Source organism: Lycium ferocissimum, chromosome 7 (assembly GCF_029784015.1).
Source record: "Lycium ferocissimum isolate CSIRO_LF1 chromosome 7, AGI_CSIRO_Lferr_CH_V1, whole genome shotgun sequence".
NCBI lineage: Eukaryota > Viridiplantae > Streptophyta > Magnoliopsida > Solanales > Solanaceae > Lycium > Lycium ferocissimum.
The window spans coordinates 6,185,425-6,207,624 of record NC_081348.1 but is presented as its reverse complement, the minus strand read 5'-3'; the positions used below and the strand labels follow the sequence as shown (position 1 = coordinate 6,207,624).

General features: G+C 35.8%; 1 protein-coding gene across 1 annotated transcript in view; it reads right to left on the bottom strand.

The window, feature by feature from the left end:
* Positions 1–21,285, bottom strand: part of LOC132063187 (structural maintenance of chromosomes protein 5) — a 30,689-nt gene extending 9,404 nt beyond the window's left edge. The window contains exons 1-21 of the mRNA XM_059455643.1: positions 21,124–21,285; positions 20,301–20,478; positions 20,058–20,211; positions 18,788–18,861; positions 14,970–15,119; positions 14,732–14,836; positions 14,451–14,596; positions 14,071–14,182; positions 13,825–13,980; positions 13,486–13,607; positions 13,253–13,397; positions 13,110–13,175; positions 12,465–12,590; positions 12,277–12,375; positions 12,020–12,185; positions 11,794–11,939; positions 10,517–10,580; positions 10,288–10,412; positions 10,087–10,164; positions 7,819–7,891; positions 2,202–2,305 (exon numbers count right to left, since the gene is read on the bottom strand). Of these exons, the coding sequence (XP_059311626.1) occupies positions 2,202–2,305; positions 7,819–7,891; positions 10,087–10,164; positions 10,288–10,412; positions 10,517–10,580; positions 11,794–11,939; positions 12,020–12,185; positions 12,277–12,375; positions 12,465–12,590; positions 13,110–13,175; positions 13,253–13,397; positions 13,486–13,607; positions 13,825–13,980; positions 14,071–14,182; positions 14,451–14,596; positions 14,732–14,836; positions 14,970–15,119; positions 18,788–18,861; positions 20,058–20,211; positions 20,301–20,478; positions 21,124–21,161 (2,427 nt within the window). The 5' untranslated portion in view covers positions 21,162–21,285. The remainder of the gene's footprint in view (positions 1–2,201; positions 2,306–7,818; positions 7,892–10,086; positions 10,165–10,287; positions 10,413–10,516; positions 10,581–11,793; positions 11,940–12,019; positions 12,186–12,276; positions 12,376–12,464; positions 12,591–13,109; positions 13,176–13,252; positions 13,398–13,485; positions 13,608–13,824; positions 13,981–14,070; positions 14,183–14,450; positions 14,597–14,731; positions 14,837–14,969; positions 15,120–18,787; positions 18,862–20,057; positions 20,212–20,300; positions 20,479–21,123) is intronic.
* Between the last annotated feature and the right edge of the window lie 915 nt (positions 21,286–22,200).

Here is a 22,200-nt window from a genome sequence, read left to right as displayed (position 1 = left end):
GCAATCACTGAGAGCATAGTTTGGCTTCTTTAGCACTGTTGTCCAACAATTTAGCTTACTTGGGAGAGAAGCTGATCACTCTGCATTTTATAAGCTCTCACACAATGTCAAGTGTATATTCTTTACTATTTATGTTAATGACATTGTTATAGTTTTAGCTTACTTGGGAGAGAAGCTGATCACTCTGCATTTTATAAGCTCTCACACAATGTCAAGTGTATATTCTTTATTATCTATGTTAATGACATTGTTATAGTTTGTAGTGATCTGGAAGGCTTCTCAACTTAAGCAGCATTTTATCAGTCACTTTTAGATCAAAGATCTCGGTAAACTAAAATTACTTCCTAGGCATCAAGGTAGCACAATCTGTGGGAATTGTTATTTCACAAAGAAAGCATGCTTTGGACATATTGGAAGAAACTGGTACTCTGAATTGCAAACCTATTGATGTTCCTATGAACCCATTATTAAGCTTCTTCATGGATAGGGGAAGCATTTGAATCGCCCAGTTGTTAAAGGCTTATAGCAAATTGATTAGCAAACTCAATTATCTAACCGGACATCTCATTTGATGTCAACGTTGTTCTCCAAACTCCCAACGGGTCATTGGAATGCAATAAGTCGCATTCTAAGGTACATTAAAGGTTTACCTCAACATGCTACTCTATGAGGATAGAGGACATGATGCAGACTAGGCAGAATCACCTTCAACCAGCATATGGGGGTAATGTGTTTTACTCTGAGAATATTTAATATCTTGGAAAAGCAAAAAAGCAAGACCCAGTATTTAAATCAAGTGTAGAGGTAAAATACCTAGCAATGGCTTTGGCTACATGTGAGCTTATATAGTTAAAGCAACTTCTCAAAGAATTAAGGTGTGAGAAGATGCATCCACGCAATTGGACAGTGACGATTAGACAGAAATACATAATGTTTCAAAGCCAGTGTTTCATGAAAATCATATAGAAGTACATTCTCATTTCAGTTCTCAAAAAAAAACAAAAAAAAACAAAAAAAAAAGAGCGAGTAGATTGTCATCTCATTTAGAAAAAAATTGAGTCAGGGTGCATGACGACATGTTTCATCAACTCAAATGATTCGTTTACAGAACTTCTTGCAAAATCCATCAGTAGATCTAGAATTAAGTATGCCTGCAGCAACTTAGGAGCCTACATAGCCTACGATATGTAGGCTCCACCTATGGGAATGTTAAGAAGTAGAAAAATATGACAATAGGCAACTTGTAAACATGAAAGATTTCAATCTTTGTAATGGGTGATTACGCGAAGGAGAGCCTTGGCGTAACTGGTAAAGTTGCTACCATGTGACCAAGAGTTCACAGGTTTGAGCCGTGGAAACAGCCTCTTGCAGAAATGCAAGGTAATCTGCATACAATAGACCCTTGTGATCCAGACCCCACGCATAGCGAAAGCTTAGTGCACCGGACTGCCTTTTTTTTTTTTTTTTTAAATGGGTGACTAAGAATAGCCATTACTTTCCTTAAAGAATAGAAATTATTTTCCTTTCCGTTTTTGGATTACATCAAATACTATTTAAACTCCAACATGCGTGAGAGAATAATCAAGCAATTCTCTTCTATCTTCTTTCATTAGAAATTGAGTCCCGATTCAGGAAGCAGTTCTTATATATTTATATTTTTTATGAAAATAGTATAATTTGTCTCCCTAGCTAGAGAATATTCTCTCTTTCTTTTCTTTTCTTTTTTTTTTTTTTTTTTTTTTTTTTTTTTGAGGTAAAGCTAGAGAACTATTTATATATGTCTGTTTAATTTACTCAATTACTGTGATCCTTTCCTAATATATATACACACACACATAAAGGACATGAAAGTTCTTAACAATCTACATCCGTTTAGTTTATTCAATTACTGGGTCCAACAACAACAACATACCCAGTAAATTCCCACAATGTGGGGTTTCAATTACTGGGTCCCTTTAATAAAATGTTAGTTGATTTTTGCCTTTTCGGAGCAATTTACAAACAACTGGTGGGAACCTCAAAGATCAAAACATTATTATTTTTAGATAGAGGCATAACAAGCTTTTGTTAAATAGAAGGACCAAGGATACCATACAAAAAAGAGGCAAGCAGAGATGGTGATAACATACAGGCTACCCAAAAGTTAGACTATCCACAAATTCACAAGAATCTGTATTTCTTTTTGAGATTGAAAAACAAACCTCACAAAAAGCCTGCTCAAGTTCTGGAGTTATAATAGCTACTGATTCTGCCTGCCTCTTGGAAACTTCCAATTGTCGTCGGCATTCCTCTGTCTCCTTTTTACCTAATCAAGAAAATAAAAGATTGTAAAGCTATATGGTGTAATAATTTCACTCAAGGCCATAAGCTGTGACCTATTGTCACAATTCAACTTGTATATACAGGCTTTGGTCTAGGGGCTATGGGGTTTTAAGACTTTAGTTCCCTATCTCAAATTGATGTTTAATTTGCATTATATCTTTTAGGTGGTATCGACCTATTGTATATGCATGCTAATTTTATAAAAATCTTATATATAATAAAAAGATATTCAGTGAAGCATGTCGAATAACACACTTGGTTCAGTGGCCTAAGCCCCAAACAAGAATCACGGAGACGAAATCCGGTCACATCATTCACCTAATCATATGTACCCTGCTATCAGTTATGAAATAGCAATGTCCTTTAATCCTCCCACTCATAGACATGAATAAATATCAAATCATGGAATTCATTTCTTTTTACAGAGTGATTTATTCAGCTCTATCATATTGATTTATTTTTCAAGCCTGCATCTATGAATCAAAAGGGTTCGCTTTTAAAAGTTCAGGAAAATTTTAAGGATGTCCACAATATTTAGCGCCCACTGAATTACTACATTAGTCAGAAAGAATTGCTCCAGAAACCAACAAACATTTTAGGTTTTGGTAACTACTCTCAAAACTTTCTTCGGAGAATACATCTGCAACGACCTTGTGAAAGGAAGTAAGTTTCACCTTTTGCCAAGAGAAGTTAGAAGGAAATAATCCATTTGGCAAAATAGACGTACAAATTAATTTGAACCCAAAAGGAAAGATAGAAAAGAATAAAAAGATAGGATTGGAAGAGGGCAGGGTACAAGGCGGCCATTAGTGGTGCTGATTGGTGCTAGTAGAACTAGGAGGCTACGTTGCTCGGATCCTCCAAATATGTCAATGCACTCGTGTCAGATCCTCAAATAATGCATTATTTTGGAGGATCCAACACAGGTGTGGTCGTATTTGTGGGAGATCCAACCAACATATCTAGGAGGAGGACCCCTGGATTTTAAAGTCTTAGGAGAGTGGGGTTGAAGGAGAAAATCACAGAATCAATAACTTTTCTCCTTTATTCCTGTGCGATGGCACAAAAATATGAAGAAATATTTAATACAAAGAGTAAGTCAAATGCCAAAAGCTTGACTTTAAGAAAAATGTATGGTTTTAAGGATTTTGGAGAAGGGTAAACTAGGAACATCACATTAGTTTGAATGCAGTTATAAAATTAGGTCCTTCAATTAAAGGGACCTTTGGGTCTTCTTTTTAAGAGAAACAGACTCAAGTTTTAAACCTTAGGTAAAAGGGACTTTCTTTGAACTAGCGGTTAATGACGTTAGACCTCATTTAAAACTTAAAACCCCAAAATTCTATTTATGTACACAAAAGCCCCTCCACATAAAATTCAAAAATCTAACCAAAAAGGAAATCCCCAAGCATTTCACAAACTCAAAAAAGTAAAAGCAAGTTGTTTAAACGACTTCCTGGTTGTTTATACCTGTAGTTGTTTAAACAAATTGTTTGATTTTTAAACTACCTCGGGTGTTTAACAACGGTAAGGTTGTTCCAACAACTACCTGGTTGTTTGAACTAAACACCTCTCAGGTAGTTTAAACTAAATAAAATGAGTATGTGCAGAAAATCACCAAGTCCCACCCTTCTTTCTCGAAGAAGAGGTGGAAGAAGAAGAAGATAACAACAAAGAGGATGAGACAAAGATGCCGAGAAAGGGGGAGGGGGAGAAACGAAAGAAACAAAACTTTGAAATGATTCGAATTATGAGTTCAATCCATCCTGTTTAGCAGAAAGACGGATATTCCTTGCTCATTATTAGACAATCACTTATTCACAAACTTCGTGTGGGGAAAATCGTTTTCATTTCCCATCTCATGAAAACCCTTTTCGCTCCGCTAAAGTGGGTAGTGGATCTTCTTATAATTTTGGGAGTTTCAATATTTACCCAAAAGTTTTTAGTACTTCATAGTCCAACCCCAAACCACTTATTTACCTGAGACTTGGTCAAAGTCCCTCTTTTTTTCTCAAAAAGAAACTTATGAGGTCTTTATCCGCAAATGTTCTCTACAATATTTTTTGAAGAAATGAATTCCCATGTGATAGCATGACTATCCAATAGAAGTTTAGTAAGAAGATCATACATACACTCTTTGGTCGTCATGCCAATTTAATCCATTGAAGGTCAATTACTACAACTTTCACAAAGAATTATGACATTAAGAAAAATGAAACAAAAAGGAAAGATGACTATAGGTATAGGTCAAGCCTGACAATCTTTTGGAAAAATGATTGTTTCTATAGGTGAGAACAACTGTGAATTTATACCAACTATATGCATTCCATGAATACATGTTCATCCTAGTTATCGATGAGCTAACTTGTATACAAAATCAAGTTCCATAGTGCATCCTATTTACACATTATACCATGTCAACTGGCCAAACTAGCAAGGGAGTCAATTAAAAGCTAGAAGTAGGGACTGTACTCCAAATATTAAGGAGTCATGTGGTTTAAAAACCCGTTCGGGAGTGCAATACAATGATTAATAATGCAGGAAACAGTAATGCATGAATTATTATTTATCGAGTTTTTGGTTCATTGTATTAAAAATGGGATATACAATGTATAATCAAAACATATGTTTGGTTTTAAATTGGATAAACTCTTGTTTCCAATGATAACCTTAGAAATACACAAGGGTACAAAGAAAAGCTTTAAAAGAAAGACAATCTAGTCATTTGGATGGTGTAATCCATGTATTGTTATACCACATTGGTGGTGGTATAAAATAATACAATAGCTAGTGTATTTATTTGTACAAGGATTCGTGATAAAAGACTTAATACAAACCACACATTAAATGAAGCATACCATTTTTTATACCATGATTATTTCATCGTATACCATCAAGCAAACGTGCTCTAAGGGATCCGTTGGTTCGAAGACAAGTTATACAAGGATTACAATGCAGAGATTATTAATGTAGGGATTAGTAATTCACAGATTATTTCCAGTGGGGTGTTTGGTTCAATGCACTGAAATTGGATATACAAGATATCATGTAAAATATTTATTTATTTTTGAAACTGAAAACGATGAGTTTACAATCATATCGTTGGATGCTTGACTTTTATTGACATCTTGCAAAAAACAAGGGTAGTTTTGTCCTTTTGGTGCTTTATCCATGCATAAGTTATACATGGATAAGTTATTCCACGTTCTTAGTGGTATAAAATATGCCAATTGGTGTATTAAATTATACAAGGATTAGTTATACATGATTTAACCAAACATTGAATAAAGTTATATCAAATTCTTTACCACGATCATTTCATCTATCATTCTAAACATACGGCCTCTAAGGGTTCTAGGATAAACCAGAAGTAATTCAAAACATATAAACTGCTAGTTTAACCCCATATGAAGAACGAAGGTGAAGTGATATTAGACAGGATTATGGTGACCAAATGAGTATTTAAGCACCTGAATTTAGTTACTCGAGAAAATGATATGAATAGATGATGATGTAAACAACAACAACAACAACAACAACAACATACCCAGTGAAATCCCACAATGTGGGCTCTGGAGAGGGTAAAGTGTACGCATACCTTACCCCTATCTCGGAAGAAAGGGAGGTTGTTTCCGAAATACCCTCGGCTCAAGAGAAAACACAACGAGAAAAGGTCAGATAAGAACCAGCAGTTCAAAGCAAAATGAAAACGACAATAAAAAAAAGAGAATAAGTCATAATGGAGCAGTTTGAAAAAAGGAAGCATTAGCTACCACAGACAAATAAGATAATCGAAGTACAAGAAACAATATATAGTAGCAAGAATCAAAGGACAATAGATTATAGAACAAAACTGCGACTACCTATTAGCCTTCTACCCTAATCTGAGTCCTCCATAACCTCCTATCCATGGTCATGTCCTCAGTAAGCTGAAACCGCACCATGTCCTGTCTAAGCACCACTCCCTAATACTTCTTCGGCCTACCCATACCTCTTCTGAAACAATCCATAGCTAACCTCTCACACGTCCGCACTGGAGCATCTGTGTCTCTCCTCCTCACATGCCCAAACCATCTCAGCCTTGTTTCCCGCATCTTGTCCTCCACTGATGCCACTCCCACCTTATACCGGATATCTTCATTCCTAATCCTATCTCGCCTGGTGCCCACACATCCATCGCAACATTCATATTTCCGCAACTTTCATCTTTTGGACGTGTGAGCTCTTGACTGCCCAACACTCTGCCCCGTACAACAAAGTCGATCTCACAACCACTTTGTAAAACCTGCCTTTAAGTTTTGGTGGCACCTTCTTATCACACAAAGACCCCTTAAGCGAGCCTCCATTTCATCTACCCTACACCAATACGATATGAAACATCATCATCAATATCCCCATTTTCTTGTATAGTAGATCCAAGATATTTGAAACTTCCTTTCTTTTGGATGGCCTGGGTACCAAGCCTCACTTCCACGCCAGGCTCATGTGCCACGTCACTAAACTTGCACTCCATGTACTCTGTCTTGGTCCTACTCAACTTGAACCCTTTAGACTCCAGAGTTTGTCTCCAAACCTCTAGCTTAGCGTTCACTCCATTGGGTATCTCGTCAATAAAGACTATGTCATCCGCGAATAACATTCACCATGGCAACTCACCTTGAATTTGCCGCGTCAAACAATCCATCACTAAGGCAAATAAAAATGGGCTAAGAGCTGATCCCTAGTGCAACCCCATAGATGATGTAACACATAGGATTAAAATGAGCTGACCCAACTTGTTTGGGACCGAGGTCCGAGGTGTAGTTGTTGATTATATAGGAGCAACATAGGTTCCCTAAAGCCCAACATATACACAACAGTGTCATAGAAATACAAATTTTAGGACAGACATGCGGTTGTACAAAATTGAACAATATTAAATATGATATTATCAAGATAAAAAGCACATATTTGGTCATGTCCTACGCAGACCTCCATATGAGCTGGCCATTGGTTCTTCACTCTGTTCGGTGAAAGTGCTAAAAAAGGACTTAAGTAACTTCAGAAGTCGTTTTTATATCGCGTCAAGAGAAATGACAGATGAAAAAATGACATAGGAAATATCAGAGTCTCAAAATTGATCCTCATAGTAGCTGCTGCCCAAATATGCTTTATGAATGCCGGTCCACGACAATGAAAGTATGATTGATTCTGTTGATCAAACAAAATCACAAAGACCTAAAATCTCTTGAAATCGATGCAAACTTACAAGAACAACCACTGCGGAAGCAAATGAACCATAGAGGCAGTATTAACTAGTTGGGATTAAAGTTTAGTTATTTTCGATAAATATATTGTCGTTTACAAGCAGAGTTGAGGAATTATTATGTATGGGACCCCTCTAATTTCTTATGTTTTGTTGTCAGCCGAGGCGAGGTGGTCTTTCAAAGTTCCTATATCAATATGCAAGATGTAAAATAATCAACAACGAAAACGTTTAACTACTGAAGAACTTACAGTACTCATAATGCAGAGATGCTTGCATTGCAAATTTTTCTTGGTGCTTCACATTAGCTTCCATCTCTTTAATCTGAAAACATGATAAGGCAGCACGATTCACAGTCAGAATCATATTTTAGTTCTAGTGAAGTCCAGCACGATTCACAGTCATAATCATATTTTAGTTCTAGTGAAGTCAGTCTTAGCTTGTTAGACTGCTTTTCAACTGCCAATAATGCGAAAAGGTGTATGCTCTTAGCTTGTTAGACTACTTTCAACTACAAAGTCCATATTCGACGTATCAATCTATTTATTAAGAAGGAAAAGAAGAAGAGGCTTTATGTCCCACGAAGTCAATCTTGGCTTGTTAGACTAATTTCAACTGCTAATAATGCTAAAAATCCCAAATTCCTTCTATCAACCTGTTTATATTAGGAAAAAGAGACCAGATGCAACACTGCGGACCAAAAAGATGGCATTTGATTTGCATTGACAGACAATTTATGATAAATAAAGTGAAAAATAATTGATATAATTTTTATAACCAATATTCATTAGATAGATATTCATTTCAACAACAATAATTAAAAAAAAAAAAAAAAGTAAAAAGCAAGATGTAAGAAGTTGCAAATCAAATATCAGAGTGAAATGAAATATAATTGAAAAAACAAATAAAGAATCTGAGAAGTTACCCTTACCCTGTAATTACACCATGTTATTACCTGCAATTCTCACCTCCCCCTTGAGAACTGGAGAGTGTAATCACGCCCCTTCAATTACACCCAATTCCATGGTGACCAAATAATTACTTGGCCAGACAAACATGTCAAAATTTGCAATTACATCCAATTACACTCAAATCCAATTAGAGTGGTTTTCCAAATAGGTAATAGTCCTTCCACTCACACCAACTTAGCCCGACACAGATCGCTTACTTTCCAGCAATGCTCGACTATTGTAGCTATTTTAATTCAATTTATTTTATTGTCTATTTTACTTTCAATTTTCTTAGGGTATGTTCGGAAAGCCACCTGGTAATTGGAATTGGTGTATTTAAGGGTAGTAATTACACAGTATAGTAATTACGAGGACCTGTTTGTTTGTCATAACGTAATTACAATGTAATTACAAGCATATTGTTTGGTTGCACATGTGTAATTACACAGTTAGATTAGTTTAAAAACAAAAATTAATAATATATTGGCCTTGATAAATGATATATTAAATTAGATATTTAAGATGCATTTGTTTCTTGAAAATATATCAATTGATAATCACATTTTTGTAAATAATATTGTAAAAGTAATTGTATATATTTACAAATTAATAATGTTTTAATTTAATTAATCATAAAAATTAAAAGCACACATTTTTTAAGAACATCATGGGCTGGATGTTTGACAAAATGATTAATATTTATACATATAATGTCATAACATTATTCAAATGTTTGACAAAAAAATAATCTATCAATTGTAACTGGAAAATGAACAACATGCAATGTAAAACAACAAGTGAATAGTACAAAAGCAAATAAATTGAAATCAAAAGATAACCTAAATTCAACATCCAAAAAAAAAGTTCAACATGATACTTTTATGTCAAACTCCATCATAGCATAAAATAAGTTCCAACATAACATAAAATAAGTTCCAACATAACTTAAGAAAATATAATTCAAAAGAAAGTGAAAACATATATAAGTCTAAAACCTAATTTAACAACGGAATTCTACTTTAATAACATCACTTGTTATATGTCAAGTTTGTTAATAACTCATTCTTTGCAATATTAGGAAGTGTAGTTTCAAAAATTAGAATAATAACGTAATTATGTTAAATGAAGAAAATAAGAATAAAAAAAAAAATTAAAAAAAAGTACGAGCAATTACATGGAATCACAGGATGTAAAGGTTGGGAAATTAGAAAGAAATGAAGGATAAATAATATCAAAAAGTATTTTAAAAATAAAAATAATTTAAACTATAAAAAATACAAAAGAAATTAAAAGAAAAAGAAAAGAAATTAAAAAGTAACCCTGTAATTACACCCAATTCTCAACACCCACCCCCCCACCCCCACCCCCCCCCACCCCGGGAGAATTGGAGAGTGTAATTACCCCCTCCCAGTTACATGTTGACCATGTAATTACTTGGCCTGACAAACATGTCAAACTATGTAATTTACACCCAATGACACTCGATTCCAATTGGATGGGTGGCTTTCCAAACAGGCCCTTAGTTCACCTTTACTTTGATTTACACAAAATAGCACCCTAAACAAGTACCTTCAGCACAAGTTCAAGGGATGCCATGTTATGTTCAGCATAACTTCTTCGGTAAGCCACAGCATCAATGAGTAAATTCTGGCAGAACAGAAAAGAGAAAATCAGGTACATACATCTGAGATACCAAACTTACTCACTTAGGAACTAATCATAGCTTTTTAAAGGCATCAGCAAACAGAAACACTAAAAAGAGCAATTGACCTTAATATCCATTGCAAGTTGGAATCTCTGAATCTTCATAGCTTTAATCTGGTCAATAAGCTTTGCAGATACACTATCCAGATCATCCTCTCTTTCCAAGGATTTCAAGTTCATCACGCGCTGTTCTAAAGTTGGAGAAAATTATGTTGAATGAACACTAAATAATTACTACTGTACCTATACTTTGTTTTAGACATACTTCAAGTAAAAGATCAGAAGAGATACTCACTGACACGGTTTTCCATCTCACGTCTTCTTTTGTTCTCAAGTAGTGACTCATTTATAATCTCTTCCTAAAAGAGATCAACAAAAATTTGCTATGAAGTAAGAGAATATTTAATTTTAGGTCAAAAGAAAAGAAAAATTTTGATTGTTATCAACAATTAAAGTATGCACAAAGCCATTGATATTACATTGACAAGAAAACTTAGGGAAAGAGTCCTTAAAGTAGAAGTTTTTCGGATTGATTAATTCAGACAATGGAGGGAGAGTGAAATGCACTAGGAAGAGGATTCTTATAAGCAAGGAAAAAATATTCGACATAAAACACAGTTCCACAGCTAATATCGTTTTACAGACTCCTCCATCCCTGCCCTCCACGGTCAACACACAGTTCTCCACAGCTATATATGTTTTCCAGCACAAACACTTTAATAATAGAGTTTTAGCACCTTTTCCTGCCAACTATTCGAGCTGTTTCAGGTGCTACTCCCTTCATACAGCATTGGCACATTAAACCTTCAACTTAACTTAAAGAAGCAACTTCAACCATATACTAATTGAGACAGTAAAATTAAATGGGATTCTAAAAACCCTTTTGTTATCACCCTCTGCTAGCCTTTAACCCAAGCATCTACATAAACTCCCTCACACTCCAGCCCCCGCTTACAGTCAAAAGTACCCTAACTCCATTCAATCCAAACCAACCTTGCAATTTATTCCTGCCACCCAATGGTTTATGGGGGCCAGCGACTAGCTATAATGAGTTATACAGGTTGATGGCGAGGCCACAAGGGGTTAGGAAAGGGTCACAGCTCTTTGTCAAAGGGAGTGGGGTTGCAGGCCCTAAGGGAGGCTGTTGTGGAGACTCGGAAGGGGAAACCAAGGGGTAGGAGTTCCATGACAGTCAGCCTCCAAAATTTCTTCTCGATTTTGTTGGACCAACATGTACAATGACCAAATTTTCCTTATTCGCAGGACGGAAGGTTAATTGCACTAAGCTCCATACTACATGAACCAAGCAGAGAAGCTATAACTCAAGAAGTACAGAAATATTTAGTTCCAGGCGTATATACCCACACACACAAAAAAAAAAAAAAAAAAAAAAAAAAGGAAAAAGGATACTATAAAGATAGCAAAGTGTGAATTTCCACATCCTTGCATGTAAAACAAAACCCAAAAAAAAATACATACATAGTCTCTCTCTCTCTCTCTCTCTCTCTCTCTCTCTATATATATATATATAGATAAATATGTATGCATGGAATGCATGTAAATATCACCTACACGTTGCCTTTCAAATTTGGCACCTTCATCCTCTATGTTCCTCAACTCACTCTTAACTGCCCTGAGATTATCTTCTAATGTAGAGATGGATTTATCCAACTCAAGTTTCCGGGATTTGAGCCTCTCAACTTCCCCAGCATCCACATCTGAAGAAAATACTTGGAGTAAACATAGAAGTTTTCGGAGAAGGCATCAATATATTAAAAACAAGGGGCTAGGGATATACTGCATAGCAAAAAGCGAGAGCGGTTCACTGATTCAACACTGCCAGAAACATGACCACCATATCTGGATTTGGTCCATCTGTAATGATTTTCAGGGGTCCATAAATCAAAGATGCCCAATTGCAACACCTCATCTGCTCTCTTGTCAGTTTCACGTGAGCCTATGTACTGCACAAAAACATTGGATTCCATTAATGTTAATCTACTAGAAGAAGTTCCAGAAGAAAAATATCATGAGGTTTAGGAAAGGTAAGCCTACAGAATTTTCCAGCCCAAATTGACTTATTAGAACTTCTTTGACTGCATCAGGAGCATCAAATACTTGGTCAAGTCTGGAATCAATACCTAGCATACGCATCTGAGGAAGATAGTTGCAAGAAAACCAAGTTAACATACAGATCAGCGTCAAAAATCAAACTAAGAACTCTCAGAGAAGCTTATACATGCCTCTTCAGTAACTTGAAAGGGAACACGGCACCGACTTTCATCTGCTACATTTATAATAGCAACATCAAATGATCGCATATTTCTAACTAAGAGGTCACGGTCTGCGGCATCTTGTGTTATAAAGGCCTGTGTATGTTAATAAATAAGATAACTGATGAAATGAGAAACAAATTTTCTACAACACCAAATCAGATTAATAGTCTTGATTCTAAAATGCTTTGATGTCTCCTCTCGTATATTCTACATAAATTTCGTTTCTATAAGCATGCAATATGCCCATGCAAACGACAAAAGCATTTATGCAAAGTCACAACTTAAGATAGTAAACAACTGGGGAATATCACTTAACAGTTATGATAAGAATCTGGTCACAATACAACTCCAATCAATGCTTTCTGCAACTACAAATCTCATATCAAAGCACAAAAGAACAAATCAAAAAAGGAGTACTTCAAACTGAATGCTCAAAGTTTAAACTTTAAAGACGTGCTTATGAGAATATTTCTGTGTGCACCATGTTCGGATATAAATTAACTGCAAGAAGGTATCAAAACATGTGGAAAACAATGCAAGAGAGATATATCTGATTTGGCCACATATACTATAACTAGGGGCAGAGATGAAAGAAATTTTCTTGTTAATCACCTTCCATAAGTAACCTGGCACATGACCCTCTAGGTAATCTGCATGAATCCGATTGGAAACATTGACCTGAGTTTTCAATTCACCAAAGTAGTTAATAACCTTTCAGATCTATAAGTAGTAGTAGCATAAGAATTATTGTATACCTCAAGAAGAACTGGACCATATACAGATTTATTAAATTGATGTTGATGCTCCTGAACCCAATTGTAAGCTTCAAATATCTTTTCAGCACCAGAATTCTGTAAAGCGCGTAACTTTTTGTTGTTTGTGTTCTCCATCTCCTTCAATCTGCAGATGAATGAAAGAACATGCTAGGGCCTTCAGTAATTTTCTAATGCAAAAAAAAAAAAAAAAAGCAACATAATCCTGTAATTACTTGTCAGAGCACTGTCTGAATGTTGTCCTATTCCGCTCAAGGGTTCTTTCTATTTCTGATTTCTGAGACCTTAGTTCCCGTGCACCATCTTGCAGCTCCAAAATTTTAGAACCCAAACTATCCTGTAGATTTCAACCAGTTCAGCAACAAAAATTTGCAGTAGGCAGAGATCAGTTCAGGGTAAAAAAGCTACTAAAGAATAGCTAAAGTAAGATTTCCTTGAAATTCAATAATCAATGGTCAAACTAGGCATCCTTCAGCACATAACCTCATATCTGTGGTTGTATTTAAAAAAAGTATGGTACAGGAAGCTACAGTAAAGCAAAACAAGAAGCCTACAATTTTATCTCTGGGACGTTCATAAGGAGGAAGATTTGCCAGTTCCAGTTCGGCAGCTCTAAGATCTTCTTGAGCTTTTGAAATTCTACGTTGACGAGATTCTTCTTGCTTCCTCAAGTCTTCCATTTCTTTATATTTTCCATCCACTTGAACATCCTTATATCATAGAAAAAAGCAAAAGTTAAATAGTGTAGAGGAAAACGAAATAATCAAAATGATTATCTTATTAACGCTCTGATAGAATACCAAACGGCTATCCTGATCCTGAAGTTTCATACGCTTGTTGCTATTGTCACCCAACAGGCCATTTACTTTTTTGCATTTAGCATCTCGTTCTGCTTTCTCTTGCTTTTTTTCCCTGAGACGTAACTGTTAAATTTAAAGAAAGAACAGACGGAAAGGCAAAACAGGGTATTTAAAGGAAAGAAAGACGAAGACTCAACTTGAAAAATACTTTCTGATAGTATCCATTTGAAATTTATTGAAAAAGTGAAGTCCTTTAAAATCTGAAATTTTCTAATGAGAGGCAATTGCAAATTTCACGCAATAGAAATATGACCCGGATATTGAAACAAAGGGACAAAATATCTAACTCAATCTACAAATTACATGACAAGCTAGCATACTCTATAGGTTCCATGAGTTCATTCAAACTCTCAGCAGCTTCATCCAGCTTCTTTTTGGCATCTTGCTCTTGCCTTTTGGCTTCCAGAAACTCAGCCTTCTTAGCATCGTACTTCAGCCATGGCAATTTCTTTCTCATGGATTCAGCCTATAAACATATTGACGACAGTCAATTTTATTTTTGTTTTACTTGTTTGGGGAGAGATCAGTAGGAAATCCTATAAGCCATATTAATAGTCAATTAAAGCTCTCACCAAAGTTTACAAAGAAGCTCCACACTCACCTGTGCTAGGAGGTGCTCTCTCTGACGGAGACGCTCCACATCTCTTTCAAGTTGAGAATTGACTTCCTTCAGCTGATCCAATGTCTCTCTGCCGCTCTTCACAGTCTAAAATATATAATGAAATATTTACATTCAGTTTGAATTGTCAACAAATAAGGTAAGACGTCTTCCTTGTTCACTAATAAACACTTTGCATTAAATTTACGAAAGCTTCCACAAATTGGTAGAAGGAACTAACTCGTTCAGACTTCTTCAGCTCCTCACTTTTGCTAATAAGATCTACATGCTGGACTGGTAACCGAGGATCACCCACAGCCTTTTCAGTCTCTTCAAGGAGTTGAACAGGCGTCAACTTTGCAAACTCACAAACCCTGTCCTGAGGTAGAAACTGAGGTCCTCCTCATTGAATAAGCATAAATCAGCAACTAGATTGTACAGAAAAGGAAAAGAAACTCGCAAGAGGGAAGTAAACTCTTTATTTAATTTAAGGTCTTTACTTTTCAAGGAAATTATATATTAAAGGATACCACTTGGTCAAGTGGAAATCTCTACTGGCAGGAAAGAGATATGGGGGATTGGGTATTAAGAATCTGAATATACAGAGCAAGGCACTCAGAATGAATTTGTGAAAGTATACTAATGAAAATCAACCTTTGTGGGGAAAGGTCATAAGAGCTAAATATGAGGAGGAAGATAATTGGATGATCAAGGAGGTTACTACACCTTATGAAGTTAGCCTATGGAGATCCATCAGGGTCCTGCGGAATGAATTCAAGCAGCATACCAAGATCAAAATGGTTAATGGGGAAAAGACTGACTTTTGGAAGGATGATTGGCAAGAGGCAGGCAATCTGGAATTGCTTTTTCCAGACATACAGACTCTAGTCTTACATCAACAAAGGACTATAGCAGACTTGTGGATACCTCAAGGATGGAGCTTTACTTTCAGAAGGTAACTTAATGATTGGGAAATCCAAAGAGTGGCTAATTTTTTCGGCAAAATTGAGCAGTTCAGTGGACTACAGACAGGGCAACATGTTTTATGGTGGCAAGATAATAATAAGGGCTCTTTCAAGGTGAATTTACTTACAGCAGGATGAACCACCCCAATCAACACTTTAACAGCTAAATAACTGGCCTAGGAAAAACATTTGGAAAACTAAAATCCCAAACAAAGTTGCATGCTTTGTGTGGCTTTTGGCTAAGGAAGCAGTCCTGACACAAGACAATTTGATGAGGAGAGGGATACCTCTATGTTCCAGATGTTTCTTGTGTGGTGAAAAAGCAAGGACAGTTAACCATCTATTCCTACACTGCAAGGTTACAGGACAACTTTGGAGATTATTCTTAAATCTTAAAGGCATATCATGGACTATGCCTGGAAAGATTACAGAAGCACTTCGGAGTTGGGAGGAAGCAGGGTTTCAGGCTAAGAACAGAGGTAGATGGAGGATTGTCCCTGCTTGCATCTGGCGGACAATTTGGAAAGAGAGGAATTCAAAATGTTTTGAGAATGTGGAGAATAGTGTTGGATTTGCATAATTTGCTGGACTTGCTAGACAGCTTAGCTATTTAATGTAACCAAGTCCAGTGTCTTCTTGTGTACTTTTTACAGTATCACCTTGATACTGTTTCCTTTAATAAAAATGACTGATCAAAAAAAAAAAAGAGAACGTAGAGAATAGTATGCAGAAGGTCAAATCGAATTGTATTTTGATCTTATGTTTTGGGTGTAATCAGATATACTCAAATGACATTGTCTCTATCATTGATGTTGTAGATTCAATATAGAACAGGACAGTAGATTTTGGAATACTCTTGTAAATATGGTTTCATTACAACCTATGTACTGTTTTGCTCATTATGGAATATAGATACAGCTACCAGTTTCAAAAATATATATATCTATATATATTATTAGTTGGAAAAGAAGAGTATCCATCAGTTCCGTTTTACGTGACACTCTCTACTTTAGTTTTTCTAAAAAGAATGGTGCATTTATATATTTGAAAACAACTTAACTTTAAACTCCATTTACCCTTAATGATGTACTTTTATGGCCACATAAATATCATGGCATGTCTAAACCACATATTTCAAAAGTCTTTCTTTTTTCTTAAACTTAGTGCCAAACGAAACAATGCCACATAAAATGAAATGGAGGGGCTACTTAAGACAGTTAAAAAGATGTTATAAAAATTGTCTAAAGAGCTCCCCGCAAGGGTGGCTCAGTTGGTTGAGCATGGGGCTTTCATAATGGAGGTCTCAGGTTTGAAACCCCCTGCCTACGACAACAGGGGATTTGCCTTCTGGGTCGAGCAGCCCAGTGCGGGTTACCTCTCCTGTGTGGTTTGCGAGCTATTACACAGGAGCTAGGTTTACCCTGTGCGCACCCAAAGGGTAGCGGCTGCGGGTTCCCATGTCATCAAAAAAAAAATTGTCTGAAGAGCTAGGATAAACAATAAAAGGAGACAAACAGATAAAAAATAAAAGCTTCTACAACAATGTCAACATATACCAGTAGGTGAAAAGGGTAAAAATGAAAGGATAATGAGGAATTTTACGAATATATCAATGGTCCTCCATCCTACATACTTCTGCTCATGGCACAAAATGGTTACCAAATTAGATTACAAAATAGAAGACTTTGTGTAGAGCAAATTGGAAGAACTTCAAGCACTCAGTATGACATCCACTTAAAGCCCAAGAGCAAAGTCCATGGTGTGGTTGGATAGGTGCTTCCTAGACCTAAACCTTGAGATTCCCCAAAGTCCTAAGAGCAAAAATAGTGCACCAGGACAACATTTGCCAAAGTATGTAATTCACATAAGAATTATGAGCTGCATGAAACCTCCAGTGCTAACTCTGGTTCATTGGTGTCACAGATGAAGAGGACACCTTGTGTTGGAAGAATGATAGTCAGGGGAGGAGGAGAGATGGAAGATTGTCCCAGCATGTATTTGGTGCTCTTTATGGGCAGAAAGGAATTAGAGATGTTTTGAGAACAAGAGCTGCAATATTCAGAAGCTCAAGATGAATTGCTTAGGCCTTTTAAGTTTTGGTGTAAACAGGAGTTACTAACACAAACTGAAGGTATTTTTGTTGTTATAGACAGTTTGTTAACAAGCTGAGGATATATGATCCCTTAAGTGTACACTTTTTGAAGAGGACTGCACATTCCTGTGTAGTATACAACAACAACAACATACCCAGTGTAATCCGACAAGTGGGGTCTGGGGAGGTTAGAGAGTACGCAGACCTTACCCCTACCTTGGAAGGTAGGGAGGCTGTTTCTGAAATACCCTCGGCTCAAGAGAAAGCATGACAAAAAAATGTTAGACAAGAATTGAAGAAAATAAAGAAGCCATGGCAAAATAGTACTATGAAGAAAAGTAACAGTAAATGCAGCAAACAAATATGATAATCAAAGTACCAGAGATAGCACATAGTAACAAGAAATCGAAGGACAAGAAACTATAAAGGTAATACTACGCCTACTGGTATCGAAGGACACACGAGACACGCTCTACTACCTACTAACCTTCTACCCTAATCCGCATCCTCCACAACCTCCTAGCTAAGGTCACGTCCTCGGTATAATACATTCCTGTCTAGCATACCTGTGGGTGTTAAGATAAATGTTACCATTTAAAAAAAATAAAAAACTCTGGCTCAGAACAACCACGATCTACCAACTCAAATTGTTTCAAGAATAGAATAGATGCAACTAGCAAAACCAAGTGTGAATGTTTCTGTTAACTTTCTTTTTCGTGTAAAGCCGAATTTATAGATGATGAGGTTAGGCTCATAAATCCAATTTCACAAATATTTCCATCATGCAAGGGAAGAACTCCCAAAAATGGGAATTGAGCAAACATGGTCTTGTTAATGTGTTCAGAATTCAGATTTTAGATGTCCCGCTAGTCTGTTTTATTTTTTCATTTTTTGGGTGAAAGGGGTGGATTAGGGTGTGGATATGTAGGTTCCACTGATTTTAGCAACATAACATATTCGGCGTCTATGTTGAAGATCAAAAGAAGCAGACGTGGAACTCACTTGAGTCAAGTTGTTGACTTGGATATTGAACCTTTGAATTATATCAGTTACATTCTTCTTTGGCACAGTTTTTCCTGAAACAGAAAAACAAAACATGTAATGACTGCAAAAAGTATCTCACATTAATTTACATTTTCTTTCCAACTGATTTAACAATGTCCCTGTCTTGACCCCTAAAAAGTTGATCCGCCTGAAGAGAGACATGATTTTACAGAAAGTAAAGCAAGAACCTACTTATGATTCAAAGAACTTCAACCAAACATATAGGAACTTCCAGATGAGGAACAGGAAATGCTTAAAACGATAATAAAATACTGTTCAACAGGGAAGAAAACAGATTAATTGGAGTGAAAGGTGCAGAATCATCAAACATCCTCAAGTATAAATAATAGCTAATAGGAAGAAAAATGATTGTCCCCCACTGTACAGCTGGCTCCTGAGGACTAGCTTACACCAAATAGGTTAAAAATAAAAATAAATAATTAAATCTGTTTCACTATTGTGCTCATTCAAAATGTGCCGTTGCAAAATTGATTAAAGCAATATAACCAAATGCAAACAAGCAACATCAAAGTGACAACTTTTGATCTCCTTCCTAAAGTACCACTAAGACAGAAGTAACAACCTTTAACTACTGCCAAAGCTTTGAACTACTTAGAAGCCAGTCACACCCTTACCAGAAGCAAGACAAATTCCAACTTTATAAACATGAAGCATAACATTTTAATGGAAAAAAGCCAAAATCGCAAATAAGATTCACCAAGTGTTCTATACAAGGTGCAACAATTTGAACCCAATTACAGAAGAATATTCATATTTAACCTAATTTAAACTGAGAAGAATTCTGGTATGAATCTTAGCCATCTAAGGAAAGATATATATATATATATATATATATATATATATATATATATATATATATACACGCAAAGGAAAGAGGAAATTGGGATAAAATAATGAGAGTTGAAAAGGATAGCACGTGAACTTGCACAAGCTCCTAAATTTGAAATTTTACTACCAAAAGATGAAGAATTTTCAGAGCCTGGAATATGGATAATTCATCTTGGCAAAATGAAAAAGTTCCAACTAATAGAAGTCTTCAATTTCACTCGTATAGATAATGCAAGACGACGTCCACCTGTAAATTAACCTACAACATATTATGTAGTAAAAAAGAGTAAAAGAAAGACTTGTATCATTCACGTCCTCACAAGAATAGTTAAACAGTTTTTGAATTGAAGCACTCATTATAGATGATAAACTTCTTTACCATTAAAAATCCACTCAGACTTGTTCCGTGTATCTATTTTCCGCACGATAGTTAACTGGTCCTCTTTGGTTTCCCCTCTCAAGGAAATCTTGATGTACCCTGACTCCTCCCCGCGCTTCACAAATGCTCCAATACTAGAAGCCCTCCCCAAAAGCTGCAGTTTTACACAATTTTCATCTCAGTAAAAGTTCACCCATGAAATTCACATGAAACAATTATTTGATTACTCGAACTTCCACTCACCTGAGGCTCACCACCAAGACCGAGTGCTATTGCACAGACTAGAGAACTCTTTCCGGAGCCATTTGGTCCAATTACAAGATTTAATCGGGATCCAGGTTTGCATGTCAACTTGCTGAATGTCATGAAGTTATGAAGCTCAATCTCAGTTATATTTCCTGGCATATAATCATCTTCGCCCCTACACGTTATAACACAAATATGCAAAATAAGCATCCCAAACTATTAAACCATTATTGCAATTGAACTGCACTGACAATAAAATAAAGGCCACAAAGATTTTTGATCCTATTGAAACTTAGCAAAAGAACCTCCCTCAGTCTACGGCCTATCAATTTCATCTTGTTAGCGGAAATCATCAGTTTAACAAGGTAAACAAGAATTTTCCCAAGAAAATGGGAAATTTTTCAAAAATATACAGCTTTCAAAATTATTAGACCGCGTAGCCCAATACACATACAACATCATACATGGGGGAAGCATTATACGTACCTTGTATAAAGTGTATAAAAGGTGTTTATATACAAACATGACGGGTAACAAACTCAAAATATGGGTTACGTGAAGCAAATATTTTCAAAAATAGACATAGAGGGTAAATTTCCCTACTTTATATGAGTAAAACACTTTTGGAATTGGTTTTACATACATTCAAGTGTAATTATATATCAGGACGAATAAAACCCTAACTATTCCTCAAAATAGGACACGACTGAATATTTTTTCAGAAAAAAATACGTAAAAAGAAAAAAAGAAGTTATTGATCAGAAGAAAACAGATAAAAGTGAAACTTTTACGGAGGGTAAGTGATTCACTTGTGTAGTACCTTGTGATTTTAGGGCGTTTAGCCCTCCGTTCCGTCATTGAAGTGAACGGTAGGAGCAAACAGATATATTTAACGGCGTTAGGGTTTTCTTTTGCCGGATAAAAACTCGCCGGCGAGTAGAGAAAGTACAATTTGGCGCCAAATGGGACTTAGGAAAACGTGTGACACATACTAATGGGGTTCTGTGTGATTTTGTGGGGCCCAAATTTCCTACGTGTCAAAGGGTTATTGGTTTTATTTCGTAAAGGCAAATATTTATAAAATATAAAAAAGATTTTGTTGAAACCTAAAATGAGAGTTCTAAATTCGAAGTCTATATTTTCGAAATTGCTATACATATGTTTCCCAAAATATATTATTTTGATAGATATTTAAAACGTCCTTAATTTAATTTTGAGATTCTTTTTTCAATAACTTATACAAAACCTTTGTGAGAAGTAAATCAAATCAGTAAAATTTAGGGGTGCTGATAGGGAGATTCAGTTGGATATTTGAGCTTAATGGTTCGGCTTATAGGTTATCAGTTTTTAAATATATTAATCCGCTAAGCTAACCAAATCGGTTCGGAGTTACCGGTTATTGGCCAGCTTATTGGTAATCAACAAAGTCAATTAAGAAAAGGCAAAACCCAAAAGACTCATGTTGAATCTGCTAATGTGCAGCAAATATAGCCAAAACAAGGCTCTTCAAACTCAATATTTTGAAACTGGTTGAGAGTCTAAATTGCTCAATTTTGTCCATCTTGTTGGAACTCCTCGTTTACAAATCTCATATTAAACTTTAAATACTACGTTCAAATTAAGCAAGAACACCTCACATGTTACAATCTCAGCTAAATCCTTGATCCCAATACTAACAATCAGAAAGAAAACTCCTGAATTTTTCTCAAAGAGAAGTTTTTCCAACATTCAAAGAGTAAATACATAGCAACATTAAAGTTACAGTCTCTCATACAAATAATTCAATTGAAACTGGTATAAATGTAAATTTAACTATTCTTAAGGGGTTAACGGTTTATCTAATAAGAAAATGTCACGACCCGACTAGGGCCATGACGGGTATCCGGGGCTAACCACC